Source organism: Cyprinodon tularosa, unplaced genomic scaffold (assembly GCF_016077235.1).
Source record: "Cyprinodon tularosa strain WSP-4 unplaced genomic scaffold, ASM1607723v1 ctg11, whole genome shotgun sequence".
Lineage (NCBI taxonomy): Eukaryota > Metazoa > Chordata > Actinopteri > Cyprinodontiformes > Cyprinodontidae > Cyprinodon > Cyprinodon tularosa.
In genome coordinates this window covers 951,250-968,783 of record NW_024037893.1, presented here as the reverse complement: position 1 = coordinate 968,783, position 17,534 = coordinate 951,250, and the positions used below count along the sequence as shown (strand labels likewise).

General features: G+C 42.9%; 1 protein-coding gene across 9 annotated transcripts in view; it reads left to right on the top strand.

Annotated features, from left to right (window-relative positions):
* LOC119789835 (nuclear receptor coactivator 3-like) overlaps window positions 1–17,427 on the top strand; it is a 48,863-nt gene extending 31,436 nt beyond the window's left edge. For 2 of the 9 annotated variants that reach the window (XM_038294975.1, XM_038294984.1), the window contains 22 exons: window positions 928–996; window positions 2,769–2,873; window positions 3,047–3,210; window positions 6,309–6,409; window positions 6,543–6,717; window positions 6,812–7,006; window positions 7,243–7,329; window positions 7,435–7,578; window positions 9,491–9,638; window positions 9,724–10,241; window positions 10,347–11,278; window positions 11,360–11,483; window positions 11,734–11,973; window positions 12,097–12,303; window positions 12,436–12,553; window positions 12,662–12,833; window positions 13,758–14,120; window positions 14,232–14,345; window positions 14,434–14,656; window positions 14,741–14,933; window positions 15,047–15,245; window positions 15,793–17,427. In XM_038294975.1, the coding sequence (XP_038150903.1) occupies window positions 2,788–2,873; window positions 3,047–3,210; window positions 6,309–6,409; window positions 6,543–6,717; window positions 6,812–7,006; window positions 7,243–7,329; window positions 7,435–7,578; window positions 9,491–9,638; window positions 9,724–10,241; window positions 10,347–11,278; window positions 11,360–11,483; window positions 11,734–11,973; window positions 12,097–12,303; window positions 12,436–12,553; window positions 12,662–12,833; window positions 13,758–14,120; window positions 14,232–14,345; window positions 14,434–14,656; window positions 14,741–14,933; window positions 15,047–15,245; window positions 15,793–15,804 (4,515 nt within the window). In that variant the 5' untranslated portion in view covers window positions 928–996; window positions 2,769–2,787 and the 3' untranslated portion in view covers window positions 15,805–17,427. The remainder of the gene's footprint in view (window positions 1–927; window positions 997–2,768; window positions 2,874–3,046; window positions 3,211–6,308; window positions 6,410–6,542; window positions 6,718–6,811; window positions 7,007–7,242; window positions 7,330–7,434; window positions 7,579–9,490; window positions 9,639–9,723; window positions 10,242–10,346; window positions 11,279–11,359; window positions 11,484–11,733; window positions 11,974–12,096; window positions 12,304–12,435; window positions 12,554–12,661; window positions 12,834–13,757; window positions 14,121–14,231; window positions 14,346–14,433; window positions 14,657–14,740; window positions 14,934–15,046; window positions 15,246–15,792) is intronic. The other 7 variants (XM_038295045.1, XM_038295035.1, XM_038295000.1 and 4 more) reach the window with 7 other exon arrangements.
* The last annotated feature ends 107 nt before the right edge of the window (window positions 17,428–17,534 follow it).

Here is a 17,534-nt window from a genome sequence, read left to right as displayed (position 1 = left end):
GATTTAAAAAAAAAAAAAATCCAGCTTATGCTAATTCAATCTAAAAAGTTAAAAAGTTATTTGATTAATCGATAAAAAAATCTTTTCTTTAAGAATAATCTCTGCAAATCATGCTCTATATTTTTTTTTCTACCAATGCACTTTTTAGGATTCCATAGATCAGGGTCACATCAGTTTGTTACTTTTTCTTCTTAGATGTGCACTTATAACTGATAAACTAGCTGACTGTGTGACAACACAAGCTGCAAACATTTGTGTTTATGTTTTCAGTGTTTGTTGCGAAATGTTATTTTGTAATCAATTTAACAGCTTGAATTCTGTTGACCTTTAAAATAAAGTCCACTCCTAAAGCGGATGGTGATTGAAGTATGTGTGTTGTTGGACATTTTTACTATGAAACCTAAGAGGGAAAATAATCAATCAGTTTTTATAGGAAAACAATTGCAGATTGAATCACCAAGCCCTATAAAAAGTACGAATGCACTAAAGTCTGTGGTTCTCAACATTATAAGAGTTTAAAACTTTTTGAAGATGCTTCACATTATGTTGGAGTAGTAGTCAGGAATTTCAGGGAAGCAGACTGATAAAGAGAATATGTAAATGGGGTGGATGGGTGGCTGCATTTCCAGGAAAGGGAAGTGATGACGCTGTGGAACGCACTGAGGGGAGAGCGCAAACAGGATGCGATCTGCTGCGACTTCCTGTGCAATTTTAGAAATGAATGCTTTCCCATGAATCTCTGAATGGATAAATATATATATATATATATATATATATATATATATATATATATATATATATATATATATATATAAAAGGAGCGTTTGCCCTCTTCATAGGAAGCTGACGTGATGAGACATCTGGGCCTTGGCAGAGAACCAGAGTCCATGACCAGTCCATGACCCTAATTTGTTCTTCTGTTCTCAGGAGATGTTGAGACACTGAGAAGTGTTGCAGACCATGAATGGAGTTTGACTGGAGCTTATCAAGCCTAAGGTGAGCCTATAGTAAACACTGAACCCCCTGCACACCTTTACTTTTAGCCCCGTTAGGTTAACCATTAGAAAGTCAAAGCAATATGATCTAAGATTTACGTAGCTACCCTCAAAACCTGCAGCAGCTCTGTATTTACTTGATGCTCGTCACTAAGGTTTTGTTGTCAGGTGAAGCTGATTCAAGTTGCTGCCATCTTGTCAGGTCTGATACCCAGCTGTGGATTCAGTCGACAGGGTCAGGCTTCCTCTGCGCATTGGTCATCAGTTTTTAAGTTGGACTAACTTCAAAACAAGAGCTTGTGACTGTACTTGAGACAGTTTTATAAAGTTAACCTTTTTGTTTGTTTTTTGGTTTGTTTTGTTTGGCTTCCTTACAGTGCCAGTCCGACATTATCTCTCTTGAAGCCTGCACGCCGCCACGGCTCTGCTGCTTGTCTTTTTTTTTAATTTTTTTTTTATGTGTGAGCCTCACTGAGCGCTGATGTCATCTCTTTCTGCTGCTGCAGAGGTGAAACCAGGAAGGGAGAAAGGGAGAATGCAGGGCAGTGAGAGTCAAGAGCGAAACGCGACAAACACATTTATAGAGGGGCGCTGAAAGGTAGACGAGATGCACAGCAGGAGATGCAGATTTACAACACAAAGTGCACATCTGAGACCTCTTTTACTTGGTGTAGTTGTGTCTTTGCAGCGCTGGTAGGTGACTGGGCTACATGTCCAAGCCTGCAAAATACAGAACTTGAATGTTGCATAATACTTCTTATGCATTCTACAGTATTCCTCTCTGGAATGAGCTCACTCTGAAAGCACTTGCTACACACAGTGTAGACAGAAAGTCTACCATAAAGTTCGTAGTTGAACAGTTTTGTGTCATACAGCAGCCCCGTGTGCTGTTCTGAGTGGGAATAGGAAAGAGCAGTGACCTTAGAAGCTGGTTACAGGGTTTTCCTCTAATGTGAACCCTGTAGGGTCAGACAGAGGGCAATGCTAGGGAGAAAAAAAAGGGCAGGGTCCTAAATCTCTGAAAGTCTACTGTCAGGAGGAAAAAATGAGGGAGGGGTTGTCTTGGGATGCAACGGATGAAATGGAAGTAAAACATTTTTTGGAAGCTGCCTAATCTGCTATGAACTGCTGGTATATTCCTAGTTGTTTCCTAGATGTTAATCTGGATAGCTTCATGGCTTCACAGCTTACGTGTGTTGCTTTGCTTCAAGAAGTTAGACAAACAGGCTGGCTGTTGAATATGTGTATTGGAGCGACAGCGGCTGCTGCTGCTTGCTTCTTTTTTTTTTTTCCACTCAAAGATGGTAGGGCGACGTGCCTGAGCCTGCGACTGAATTGAAAATGGTTTGTATAAGCAGTGTGTGTACGTGTGCTGCTGTTGCTAACAGAGCGGTAGCGTTGCAGCGGGTAGGCTGGCTGAACGCAGGATGACCCATCTCTCCTGAGGCTTCAAATCACTACATCATCATCAGTCCCTCCGCGCAGTGGAACAGATGAGATTTCACTCCCATCAAACATGGAGCACATAGTGAGAGGCTGCTTCACTAAATGGATAGTCTGTCCTCATAACACTGTAGAAAACTACAATCTAATGTTCCCATGGAAGTCGGTGGATGTATAGTCAATATATTCTCAAATAAAAATGGCAACTAGGTTATCTGGTGATTGTAAAGCACCACACATTCTGGTAAACATTTTTTTTTTATAAACATGGTGGTACTTTGTAATTTAAATTTTTTTATTGATCATGGTGTGTGTGTTTTTGTTTTGCAGGTGCTGATATGTGCTGAAGATGAGTGGCATAGGAGACAACTCGCTAGAGCCGCTGTGCTCCGATCGCAAGCGTAAACTGTCCAGCTGCGACACACCAGGCTTAGGGTGAGTCCATAACGCAACCCAACAACCTGATCCGATACCAAGATCCCACCTCCAAACGTACCCCCCTCCGTTCTCTGAACGTCTGAGATGCCTCTACCGCCCTGCGTTGCGGATGGAGCTTGTGGAGGTGAGGTTGTCATGGCAACACATCTAATCCTCCCCTGGTACCCCAGCAGGTGTGACAAGCGTCGGAGGGAACAGGAGAGCAAGTACATCGAGGAGCTGGCAGAGCTCATCTCTGCCAACCTCTCCAACATCGACAGCTTCAACGTCAAGCCTGATAAATGTGCCATACTAAAGGAGACCGTGAGGCAGATCAGACAAATTAAAGAGCAAGGTAACCAATCCATACAGATTACTCTCTTATACCCTTATGGGTAGAAACACATACTAATTCTGAAAGGAAGTAAAGTTTATTTATAAAGCACCTATAAAATATCTTAAAATACCAGTAGAATAAAGTCACCAATTGACTCGTCAGTATAAGTTAAGTGAAGTTTGTTGTACAGTTGATGTCCTCTGGTTTTTAATCAGGTCGTAGGAATTTCACAGTATTCTCTATTGAGTTCCCCTGAGGGAACAGGTTGATTTGTAAACAGCGGATAAAGTTAGGTTTAAGGAGAGACGACGCCGGTGATGAAGTGCTGTGCTTGGTTGATGGCCAGGTTATTTGATGGCAGTATCCAGTCCGGCTGCTTGTTTCCATGGGGGTAAATGAACACCAGTAATTGAAACCAGTCCTTGGTGGTCATGGCCCAGGGCTGTTGGTGGTGACAGCAATGCGAGTGACAAACGTGGCTCTCTTTAAAACCCACGACACCAGAGTTTTAAAAATCACACGTTAAAGTGGCGCTTTGACCCAGATGTCATTTTTAAAAATTTTAGGAATGTAGAATTGCTCCTCTGTGGTTCATTTCTGATCTCATCTAAAATGTTTCCTTTAAATAAATAGACAAGAGAAGAGATGAAAATGGCACAAAAAAAATGCTCAATGGGTACACTTTGTGAGGGAGTAGTCGCTGTAAAAAAAAAAAAGCATTACTTTTGTAGTGAAAAGGCAAAAACAGGTTTTTGAGTTAAGTTGCTGGTATTACTGAACCATTATCCGCATCTGATCTCTAAAGAATGTTTTTTTTTCTTCACTTAAACTTTAAGGTTTCTTAAAAAGTTGCATCATTTAAACCCTAACCTTTCATGGCAGACTGAAGGCTTGCGTCTGACTCTGGAAGCTCCGATGATATTTATTTATTTTATTCTGTCACACTGGCCAATCGTCTCCTACCATGGGTTAAAAAACGCCCTTATATGCTCCACAGTTTCATTGACCCACAAATTGAATCGATGACCTTTGTTTGACTGGGTCAGGATTTGACATGGTATAAAAAAAAAAATTATGACAATTATTTTTTTTTTTTGTGTGTGTGTTTTATTGTAAAGAAAGCAGAGCTTTAGTCAGTGTCACAGAGCTGACTTTCAGTCAAATTAGAAAGCAGAGGACCACTTCAAGATCAACCTGCACATCATGGTCTTAAAATATAAAGTTAGTATTTCAGTATATCGAAAGAATAATGGATACTACTTATAAAGAAAAGGGAGCTATAGCAATATCTGTGGATCATTTAGAAAAGAGTGAAGCCAGAAAAAGCTGATTAATAGGTAATTTCTTGTAGTTTTTTTCTCTGTCCGTTGCATACAATTTTAGTCCTTAAATTTTCAATGAAGTTCCATTTAAAAGTACCAAGTGAATCTGCTTGTGGCTATCATCTAACTCTGGAACATCTATTCCCAGAGCTTTAAAGGCAAAACAGGACATGTAACGCACATTTTCTTTATTTTATTACGTAAAAAAGGGAGCTCATTAAACTACATGTCATGCATTGTCCCTCATAAGAATGCTTATTTTTCCACATTTCATAATGTTGATTAAAATGTACGAGCTTTTTTGCCCCACTGGCTATGTTTCCAAACAGGGCGAACCTGCCTAGTTTATCTTGCGATTCAGAGATTTTACTTATTTTTCTTAAAACATATGTGTTCTATTTTGCCACCATGTCTCTCTTTCTCTCAGACTCATTACATTGCAGCTGAATTGCTGCGTAGGTCTGACAAAAATAGACCAGGGGTCTATCTCTCAAGCACAGTTGCAGAGACTCCTGCGTTCGAAACAACCCGTGCATTTTCAATAAGCTTTAATTGCCACAACCTCATACGATCTGCTTTTCTCTCAGATCGGACCCTAACTGTGCCCAACATGTTCTGTCATTTCGGATCTTTAAATCTGAGCACCTTTGCAGTGCTCCATGCAGCCTGGATGTTATCTCTTGAAACTTTGGTGCTGTCTCTGGGAGGCTGATGGAACCTGTAACAGCATTTAATCGATATTATTATATTTTATATAATTTTTAGCCTCTCATACAGCAGACATTTTGGACTGTTATTTCTACATCCTTATAGCTCTTAGAATGGTTTCTCTGTCGTTCTTAAAGGCAAATCAAGCTAAATATTTGATAACCAGTCAATTTCTTTGTGTGTCTCTACTAATCGGAGGGTCTGTCTGGGGAACCTTGGGACCCCTTTCAGCCAGCTGGTCAGCAGTTAGCAGTGAGTAGATATCAGGGATGTTACTTATTAAAAGGACTCAATATCGTGCATGAATCTAGACAGGTTGGGACGTAGAAACAGACTTGTTTAAAACTTCTGCATGTTGCTGTTTTTCATCACTTTTCATTAATTAAATCATTCTATAAATAGAGATGATTTCATTTACCTGTTTTAGCCTGATTAGGCCTAAATCCCTGGTGATTCGTTGGGGGGAGCAATCACATTATGATCTACCTAGAGGGTCAGCTCGTCAGGCAGCCAGGTTGCCGTAGTGACCAAATAAAGGATGATGGCATTTTTCCCTTTTTATTTCACTTTTTGTTTTCTCTTCAACACACCTGTTGACTATACACAGCTCACTTCATGCAATTTCTTTTTTTGTTCCATCAGTGGTGGCTGGCTAGCTTCGCTTCTACATTTAAACATACCATTTTGTTTTTTTATGCTTTAATGTGGAGCTGTTCTACCTCCGATTCTGTGTAGTCTTGCTCTATGGATGACCCTGCTGTAAAGACTGGTATCTATTAAGGAATCAGACATGTGGTGATTTTTAAAAATAGAAAGGCAAGCAGACCAAACCATGCTCAGACGAGCTGTGCTTCCATCTGGTGGACAATTCTGGTACTGTATAAAATAAGTGGAAGCAAACTGTTCAATCATAGTCGACTTTGGGTGGAAGGGTGAGCGAACATCTCTGTAATCAGAATTACTATTAGTTCAATTTAAGTTAAATGATAGCATATATTCATGTAGGATGACATTTACAGGATTACGTTGAAAGAAAATGTACTTTTACTGTTCTCAGCATGGATTGTGATTGCTGGTTCTCTTCAGGAAAGAGCTCATGCAGTGACGATGACGTGCAGAAGGCGGACGTGTCTTCTACTGGTCAGGGGGTCATTGACAAGGACCATCTGGGGCCCTTGCTCCTGCAGGTCAGCTTATGGTTCCAATCCCTCTGCAGCAACACGTCCTGCTGCTGCTGGAACTGTGCATTGCTTATTGTTGCTCACTGTGTTTAAAATACCTTATAGAAAATCATAATGTTTTCATTGCTGCTGTTCTCAGGCGTTGGATGGCTTTCTGTTTGTGGTCAACCGAGAGGGCAGCATTGTGTTTGTGTCCGACAATGTGAAACAATACCTGCACTACAAGCAGGAGGAGCTGATCAACACCAGCGTGTACAACATCATCCACGATGACGACAGAGATGAGTTTCACAAGAACCTGCCCAAGTCTAATGGTGAGATGCATACCAACACAAAGACCAGAGTGTGGGATTCGACCTGAGCATCGCTGTTCACCTGCTTCCCTCTGCTTCTTTTCTCTCCTCAAAGCACCTAACGGGGCTCCCTGGGGTGGAGATGTGCCCCAACAGAGAAGTCGAACGTTCAGTTGTCGTATGTTGGTGAACCTGGTTCATGGTCAGAGTCATGGGATGTCCGAAGAGAGACCAGGGGGCGTGAAGCGTTATGAGACAATGCAGTGTTTTGCGCTCACTCAGCACCGGGCCATGATGGAGGAGGGAGATGGTAAGTATAATTCGCAGCTTTGAACGATTGTCCGTTTACCATTTACAGAGGTAATTATTGCAGGCAGTGGTTTAGATGTAATTTTTTTATACAGCTTTTCTGTTTCTTTAATTCTTGGTGTTCTTTTCATTGTACTTTTTATATAACATCTAAATTGAGCTGTATCCCTATGTAAAACATTAACCATGGAGCTTCTTCTACAGTTCATTCTGATTGGCTCTGTTTTCTTTTCTCAGATTTACAGTCATGTATGATCTGTGTAGCGAGACGAATCACCACCGTTGAAAGGACTGAGAGATTTAGCACACGCCATGAACTCTCTGGTGAGTGTAGCAACAGATGCATGCATGAGCTGAACATGTTAGCCATAAAGTGACAGGTGAGGATGCTTCCTTTGTGCTATGCTAACTGTGTATCTTCTGCTTTAGGTAAACTGATTGAGATTGAACACCACAGCTCTCTACACACCACAATGCTTCCAGGGTGGGAGGACCTGGTCAAACGCTGCATGCAGATGTTCCTTCAAAGAAGCGAAGGACAGCCATGGTCCTACAAACGGCACTATCAAGACGGTATGCTGTTAGACTCTGTCTGCCCCTAATCAGCAGCTCTTGTTGATATTAAATCTCGTTTTTTAAAGAGCAACATGTGCACTGTTTACGCTACCCTTTTGAAGACGTACTGAGATCGGTTGGGCATGGTAACCGAGAGAATTGTCAGCTAAACCGTTACTACTTCGTCAGTTGGACTCGGCGCTGTTCAGTTCTGGCTCGGTCCTCAGATAACAAAGAGTGCATTAGCAGACCGCGTCATCTCCTTACAGTCAGCCTCCGTAATCATGACATTTCAGATATTAATAAAAATACTAGCTTCCTTACCGTGTCACATGATTTCCAATAATGATTCTTCTCAGCAGTGTGATTAACCTCAACGTCTGTCATTGTTTCCTGTGTCTGTAAGCCCTGATTAGACTACCGTTTGTTCTGTCCACTGCCCAAAAGCCGACTGTCAAGTTAATTCACCAAAGGCTGCCTTCTTCGCCTGACTCTCCACACACAATGACATATCACAATTATAACCAAACATCCTGAATGTTACGGGCGCCGCCATGTTGATTTGCTTGTTTACCTCCTTCAATCCTAGAGAGTAGTAGTACCGTAGATCATCACTAGGAGGCAAGGAACCATGCTAGTGTGATGTGTAAACGGTAATAAGGAACCGAGATCGGCACGGTTAACTGATCTAAGCTCGTTCCGAGCTCGCCACAGATCAGTTTCAGAGGGGTAGTGGAAAAGGAATCATTCTCCCTTTGAAATCACCGTTTGCCTCCAACTTAAACAATAACGTATACAGGACATCAGTCAAAGTTGATAAAATAAAAAATTATTAGTTTGACGTAAAATTTTCTCTTTTAAGAATAGGTTTGTCTGTAAAACTATTTCTCTAAAAAATCAAGGGTTTTAGTATTATTTCCCAATTCAAAAAGCATGGCACTGAAGAGCTTTACTCTCACTGCACTGCTTCCTTGGTACAGTTTATTTTGAAACTCTGTTAGACTAACTTTTCTCAACAAATTCGATGGGTAAAACTAGTATTTATGTTTAAGTTCAAACAGATCCACTGAAAACAGCATTAAATAATTGGTAGAGTCTCCATCTGTGTGATCAATATTGGTATGAGACCAGCCCGCCTTTGAACGCCTCCGAGGTTTATTAGAAACCCTCAGAGAGTTCAGGGAAAAGTCCTGGAAGAAAATGGGAAGCATTAGTGTTGAACATTTGTTAAAAGAATAAACTGCCGTCATGGAAGAAGCTAGACTTAACAGAAATATGTGAGAGTTTCTGTGTTAAAATTGCAGATTTTGTTTTGGAGTAATTACATGCAAGAAGGCTCTCTGCTAGCAGAGACCTTGATTGGACAATTTGGTCTACGTGCAAAGTGTTAAATGTGGCGAGAAATTAGCGGGATAACACAAGTTTTTTAAACACTGGTCGAACCGCAAAAAATTGGCATTTGGCTTGTTTCTTTGTTCTGTTCCTCTGAATCTTGCCTACCGGCGCTGCACATGTTTATTGAATGTTAGCGTTAGAGTTGTTTTGGCTTGATAGATCAGATGCCACTGGCACGGTGTGGTGACATCCATATATTGTGCTCAGTTTTATCACGTAAATTAGCAGGTCAACCCTTGACTGCTGTTGTCGATCAGAGCCGAGCCGTATAAAGGCAATTTTAAACCAGGTCACTCGGCGAGTCGTTTGATCCAGGTCAACGTGGGTCTGTGAGCTTTAAACAGGTTTTTCGGCCAGTGGGGAAGGTGTATAACACTGCACCTCACCATAAACACATTGTATTGACAGTGAAACACTGAGAGCATCCTTGCAGCACAATGCTTTCATTTTACAATCAACTCACAATTATTAATATGTTGGTCTGCTGGTTAAAGTTACTAATTGATGGAGCCTTTTCTCTTATATTCTGGGTTAGCTTTCCATAACGGACACTCGGAGACGCCTCTCTACCGCTTCTCTCTCTCTGATGGGACCCCAGTCACGGCTCAGACAAGGACAGAGCTCTGTAGGAATCGCAACACAAATGAGCCTCTCTCTTTTCTCTCCACTCATCTGCTGCAGAGGTATAAAAGCTTTCACACTAGAAAGAAAAACGTGATTGCACCCGGTGCTGATTTAATCCAATTTTTCTTTATTTATTCTCTGTAGGGAGCATAGTGCTTACCGTGGAACACAAAGCGGCCCCCTGAGGCCCCATAACATGGGTGTGAACCATCCCAACCAGCAGATGAATATGGGTCCAGGGGGAAATATGGGCATGAATAGGGGGTACGGCATGATGGAGCAGGGCAACATGCCACAGAGAGGAGTTCCCCCTTACTCAGGGGGTGGGCGCATGAATCCCATGAATCATATGAACCCCATGCATCAAATGAACCCCATGCATCAGATGAACAACATGGCTCAGATGAATCAAGGCAATCCCATGCATCCGATGAATTCAATGAACCAAATGGGATCCATCAACCAGATGAATCTGATGGGCCATCCCGCCATGCAGCAGCAACAGCAGCAGATGGGTCAGTTCCATGGCGGTGGAGCATATGGGATGGGTATGACCAGCCCGACCCAAGCCAGCCCAGGGATCAGTGGTCCCCACAATGTGATGGGTTCGCCCAGAGTCCGAGGAAGCCCCAAGACAGCTGCCAGCCCCTTCTCTCCTGGAGGTATCACTAAAGCTTTCACTAAAACTGTAAATAAATGCTTTAAATCTGAATGAAAAAAATTTACATTATTATATTTTTATACATTGTTTTTTTTCCTTGTCACAGCTCTGAGCTCTCCTATTGGCCCCAGCCATACTGGGAACTCTGGAGGTGGAACAGGAGGATCCAGCTACTCCAGCAGCTCCTTAAACGCCCTCCAAGCCATCAGTGAGGGTGTTGGGAATCCAATGCCTGCATCTCTCACATCGCCACCGCCCCACAAACCAGACAGCTCCCCAAGCATCAACTCCACCAATCAGGCTAAAACGGCCCCCCCACCATATTCCGAATCCAAGAGCCCTGGCAGCTCATTGGGGGCTGCTGGAGAGCAGCAGTCCCAGCAGCATCCACACACCCCGACCACTGAGGGGCTTCCTGACAGGCCGGACAGCCAGGCTTGTCTTGGTGTGGGAGAGTCCAACCGACGGGCCCCTGACAAGTGCAACAAAAAGCTTCTGCAGCTCCTCACATCCACAGATGAGCTGGTGCCTCCTAATCAGACTCTAAGCTCTGCTTCTATGTCAACTTCTGATGGTAAGGATGGCGCCCCAGGAGTGACCAGTCCTTCCTCTACAACAGGCGTGTCTTCCTCCACCAATGGGAGTCACGGTACTGTGTCTTCCTCAGGAGGCACGAGCCAATCACTGCAGGAGAAACACAAAATCCTTCACAAGCTCCTTCAGAATGGGAACACGCCTGATGATGTGGCCCGCATCACAGCCGAGGCTACAGGTAAGAGCAGCTTGGAACCTGGGACAACAGAGCCGGGTCCGGCTGCCTTAAAGGGATCTGAAGCCAAGAAGGAGCAGCATAGCCCCAAAAAGGAGAAGCCTCGCCCGCTCCTTCAATACCTCCTCAATAAAGATGACTCTAAAGAAAGTGGTGATGTAAAGCCAAAGCTGGAGGATTTGGAAAGGAGAGGAACAAAGGGCATTGGAGTCACCAGCTCAGGCCCTCATAGCATGGATGGAAAGGTGAAGCTGGAGCCATCTGATGAGGTAGGACTTCATCTCTGTCTTTCGTAGATTGTTAGTTTAAATAAACAGCCTTCATTTGTTATGAATTATTTATGTCCTCAGACGGAAACCCTGGAGACCATTTTGGGCAATCCAAGGAGCAACTCTGGATTCTACCCTGAACCAGACTCCAGAGCTGGGAAGGATACTGGAAGCAAACAGGGAGCTATGCATGACACTTTACTTGGTGAGTCATCCTTATTAAATACATCAGAAGCATCATGAAACACTATAAATGATTGGTGGAGAAACAAAAAATCTGTACCCAGCACAAACACTGAACTTTTTCCTAACCAACTGGGATTTTATACAGATGCATTCAGCCCCCTTGATACAGTAGTGTGTTTAACTACCTACAGTTACAGCTGAAGCTCTATTGGAGGTTCTCTGTGCTGGTCCGATTCAATGAATACTGAAGATGTTGGTTTGCTTCTCAGATGGGGAAAGAGTCTCCAGCCTGCCAGCCCAGCGAGCTCCTTTTCAGAGAGCATTGTCCCTGGATGCTAAGCCCCTGGATGGAGACATGGCAGCAGGAGGTGGACTGGCAACAAGACAGACTATCCCCTGTCCAACCATGGTCAAACAGGAGAGCATGGATCCTTCCATACGACCAGGAGCTGTGCCCAATGGCTTCCCTGGAGGCATGGGTGTCTGTCCACCACGAGGAAATTCAACAAGTAATTTAAACACAAAACTCTTTACATAGAAATGAGACAACATGCAAAAGTCAATGAAAACTACCTCTACCGTGTGTGCGCTGCAATGGTTGTTTTTTAAATGGTTCAATGTATGTTGACCAGGAGGCATGGGCAGAGGCATGCATCAGCGCCCTCCAATGGCAGGTCCTGGAGAATGGGGGATGCAGAGGCCCAATAGCAACCCTGTGAGCGGACCGGGACACCCAGGCATGGCTCGTTCTGGCCAAATGGGAGTACCCATGATGAGCCGTTCCAACAGCGTCCCTGCAAACACCAGATCTATGCTGCAGCAACAACTCATGGATCTGGGTATGTCCTCCCCCTCATCGTCTGACGTTTTGTCACTTGGTTCAAGGCTGCCGTTCATACAGTCTGGTTAAATAGATCCTCCTTTTTAATGGTTTTATTATTTCCATCTGTTTTCAACTGTTACTTATGCAGGTAATAATGAAGGTGGTATGACCATGAGTCCATTTGGTGGAAATGGGCCCCCCCCTCAGTCTCCGTCTTGGCCTGACCCGGTCATGGGAATGGACAGACAACCAAACTGTACAAATAGGTGAATATTTTGAGGCTTTGAACAGATTTTTTTTTTAAACACCCTTTTAATCATAGGTTTGATTGTACACGAGCGAACCGATTGCTTTACTTATATCCTGTCCTGTTGACTTAGGGACACGTTTGTGCATCCTCTTGAGGAACTCCTGGGCACTCTGCCAGGTAATGATGGTCCAACTGATGAACTTATGGACCAGCTGGACTCTCTGCTCAAAACCGCCGACGTCATCGCTTTGCAAGAGATAGACCGAGCCCTGGGGATCCCCGAAATTGTGGGCCAGGTAGGATCATGCGCAACTCTGATTCATCTTCCAGCAGCACACCCTTTAGTTATTGATTCAGCAGAAAGTTAATGACTTCTGTGATTTTGGATCATTTCTCTTTCTCATTATACCTCTAAAGCTTGACTGAAATTTGGATTAGCTTATTTTAGTGCTATTTTATTGATCATTCTCACGATTGGGTAATTGGACAACAAAAGTCACATTCTGCAGTTTGTGCACTTATTGCTTTAGCTTCTTTTATAAGTAATAGGAATATATGAAGAAATCCAAATAGTTCAGGTCTTTTTTAAATATGAAAGTAAAAAGTATATGAAGCAATAAAACACTATCTCTGTGGTGAAAATACCCATAAACAAAAAGTGAATAAAGGTTCACATTTTTTCTTTTTTACATTAAGTACTATAGATCTATTTAATTCAAATAAAACTCTTCTACATTAAGGGTCAGGTTACAAACTTCTTGGTTTTGGTATAAAAACTTTCATTCATCAAAAAGGTAAACAATTGCTTTATTAATAATTTATTATAATTTATGTATAGTAAAAACTCTCCTCTCGGCTCCACCCCTCTCTTTTTTTTTTTTTTTTTTTTTTTACAATGGTATGATCCTCTCAGGCTGACCAAGCAATACTTTATTTCTGGTGATAGCAAAGGTTGGGACAGAGCCATGAGTAAACATTGAGCAGCGCTTGGAGCTCAGTCAATGCTAACTGTCTTACTGCACAGTTTTCATTTGTTTTTTATAAATTTAAAGAGAACCTATACCTTCAAAACTGTACTTCTTTCCCTGCGCTTCTTTTTACCTGTTGCTAGCTCAGGTCCCTCCATTGTTAACCGCACTTGAATTGCTGGGTAGGCTATCATTATCGGTAAGATAAACAATAAATTTAGATTACATAACATCTGATTTTGTTTGCACCAGGCCCAGGGACCTGAAGGCCCTCAGCAATGCGCGGATCAAGTCCAGGGGCCGTGCCTCCCATCAGAGCCCTTTGCAGGTCTTGACTCCTCAATGACCATGGGCCAAAAATCTGTGTACGGTCAGGCCTACCCAGGCCCCCCATCCATGGGAATGCAGCCTGGTTATGCTGGTAATGCGATGCAAGGCCAATCTCCCGGAGGTTTCAACCCCATGATGAATCATATGGGCCAGACGGGAGGCTTCCCTGGCATGGCAAACATGGGGGTCATGGGTAACCCTCGCGCAAACATGCAAAGACCTCGCATGATGACTGCCACCAAGCCTCTCCGTCTGCAGCTACAGCAGAGGCTGCAGGGACAGCAGGTGATCACACTGCCCATATTCACCATGTATTTTCTTCTATAGTATTCTGATTCACTTTGAATTTTGCAAATATTTCTGTTTTTTTTTTTATTGTTTTTTTTTCTGGTTTAGCAGTTTATGAACCAGGCACGACAAAGCATGAAAATGGAAAACTTCCCTGGATCAAGCCCTCCCATGCGCTCAGCCATGCAGCCTGGCATGCAGTCAGCAGGGATGAGTGGTCAGGTATGCAGTCAACACCCTATCATTTAAAAATGACTGAACAGGGCTTGTTGATGGTTGAACCAGGAACTGCATGGATTATTGTTTGCAGCCTGGTCCTATGAATACCCAGATGATGGCTCAGCGCACCAGGGACAACCTGTTGAGGAGGCAAAGGGTGATGATGCTGGTGCAGCAGCAGAATCAGGCAGCAGCAGCAGGCGGCTTCAGTCCTCCTCCTAATGTCACCGCACCAGGAGGCATAGAAAGCCCCATGGGAGTACCCCCCATAAATCAGCCCGGACAGCAAGGTTTCAGTTATGGAAATAACTACGGTGAGTAGAGTGAGGCTGAGACGTCTGTCAGCAGCATTTCTATCTGATTCTCAGGTTTCAGCATCATTGCTGCTGTTTTTGCAGGAATGAACCAGCAGGGGGACACAACATTCATGGCTCCTGGTAGCAGTCCACCAGGAAACATGATGCAGGGCCGAATGGGCGGCCCTCCACAAAACGCCATGATGGCTGTGCGGCAGGGGAACCCCCAGGGTGGGCACATGTACCCATCTGGAGACATGAAAGGCTGGCCACAGGGGGGCATGCAGCGCAATAAGTGGGTATCCCCAACCTTCAATAATTGGTTCCTTTAAATATTCTTCAAATTTCCTTTAGGTGCCATAACCTGAGAGATGTTTCTAATAGATATATTTGTTTTTTTTCTTCCAGCCCGTATCCTCAGCAACAGTTCCCACAGCAGGCCAGCCAGGGTCAGTTTGGACCCATGATGATGAACAACACGATGAGTGGACCAGGGCCGGTCGGTGGCTCAGCAGCAGGACAGATGGCTCAGATGCCCGGTCAAATGCAGGGCCAGATGGGCATGAACCCCATGGGAATGAACAGACTCCCAATGGGACCTGACCAGGTAGATAAAACTTAGATTCTATACACCATTTTGCAGTGTAACCCTACAGTCTGGACATATAGTCACACTACATTCACAGACTTCAGTGTTTTATTTGGTTTCTATTGTAACAGACCCAAGGTAAAATCACATTTTGTGAGTTTGAAACAAAAAACATGGGGCCTGATCTTTAAAAGGTCTGCATTAATTAAAACGGGTGCAAACTTGTTTACACATCCACAATACTGATGGCTAAACTATGCAAATGATTGATTGTGATTCTGGGTGCACACACAGATGCTGTGCACATTGTAATAAGAATGGGAGAATAATACTAGTGGTGAAAAGTGATACATTTTGCAGGGAGCAGTTCTGTGTTCTGCTGAACCAAAAAAAAAAAAAAAACATGACAGAACTTGGATTTAAAAAAAGTATTAGCTATTATAGAACATCCATCTTAGAGCCTGAAAGTACATCTATGTACAACTATGTTTGGTTTTTGGAAGATAATCTTCCTTTAAGACACAGAAGGTTGATTAATAATCAAATTCTTGCCCTGTCTCTGCAGAAGTATTGCTGAGGACCTCTAGTCGGGAAGGTCGGATAGGGACGCACGACAGTAAATATTTACCTGCAAAAAAGAATCTGACAGAAGAGTGGCTACAGTGTGGGATTAGAGGCCGTTGTGCTGCAGTGAAAGAAACTGGCCTGAGACACTTCTTTGTGCAAAGCGTCATTCCACGTTGGAGCCTTGGAAGCACAGAGACGACACAGCTGTGTTTGAGTGGCTAACCTAAAGCTGTCAGGCAGTATTCAGCACCACAGCCACCATTCAGAACTGGACTAAGGTACAACTGGCTGTGGCTGCACTTTACCAGTAGCTTATGTGTTTCTGGAGGGAAAAAGGTGGATGCAATATTCCTTCATCTTGACAGCCTTACTAGAGATTCAATGCCTTTACAACAGTATGTTTAGTTTCTATTTTCCTTAGCCTTTGAACGCACCTCATTCTTAAGTCATTGAAAGCTATAAGCACACAGTTTATTAAGAATATGCAGATTCGAGCAATAATTCTTGCCTCTATGCTTTCGACTGTAACTGAGCATCATAATCCATGTTAAGAAACGAAAGGTACTGCAGTATTAGATGTCTCATATGTCTTCTGTGAATATGAATTGTAAATATTGGAGAAATATATATCAAACCTGCTTTTTTTTAGGCCCATTCTTGCACAGAAAGATGAGACCTGGTTGTATTTTTGTGTCCCATAGGTCAAAGCTTATTTGGTTTGTTTTTTTGTTTTTTATCATTTGCAATACATTTGGGTTTCTGTTCTTCTCATTTTCTGAATGCTTTTAAAGGTTTGTCATCTTTTAGCAAGGCACTTTTTTATAAAGGAGGAGAATCTAACGTGTTGAAGAGTGACACCTAAAATCACGTACACGCTCTGATCTGGTTTTGTAACAACGCATTAACTCTGACTAAAGTCTGTCGAAGGACCACCAGGCGGGTGATTTGGAGTATTCTGGCGAGCAATCCTAAATTTGATGAATTAAAAGCCTGATTTATAATCTAAAAAAAACAGTCTGTGAGTAAATGTAAAAATGAACTTGCTGCTCGAACAAACTCAACAAGTTTCACCTCTGATCGGAAACCGTGTGTTGTTTACGTCCATTAGAGGTTTTACTGTTTTAGTTAGTATTGTCCTCCACAGCGGGTTTCGCTTTCCCGCCGTGTCTCACTTCCTGCCTGACTCCTGACATTCCCGTCAAACTGCTGCGTTGGTCCGAAAAAACAGACCCCTGGCCTGGCTTGGTTGGACCATCGAGGGTGATTGAATGTTGAATTTTTTTTATTTCTTGTGGTAGTCATTCAGGCATAGTACAACCTAACCTTTTTTTTTTATGTTGGAACATAAACCAAACGGCTTTAGCGTTTTGGGGGTCATGCAGGAAGTTGGTTGAAGAGACGGAACAAAAAGAGCCCCCACCTTCAGCTGTTTCAGTTCAAGCCGTCTTGGTTTCGACTGTTAGAAAACCGGCAGGATCTACCTTTTCAGCACGCGCAATCCAAAGATATTTTTCCACATCTTTGTATAGTTTGAAGTTTCTGATGTACATTTTTTTTTTTTTTTATGAGATGTGTTATCTATTATTGGAATCGTAAATGGGTCTATATCATGGATGTTTAAAAGAAAAAAAGGGGAAAAAAAACAACATAGGAAGTTTGTGGAAATGGAGGAAACTGCTCAGCTCGGTAGAGCAAATAGAACCTGAAACGTCTAATTTTCTGGAAGTTTTCCCTTCAGGG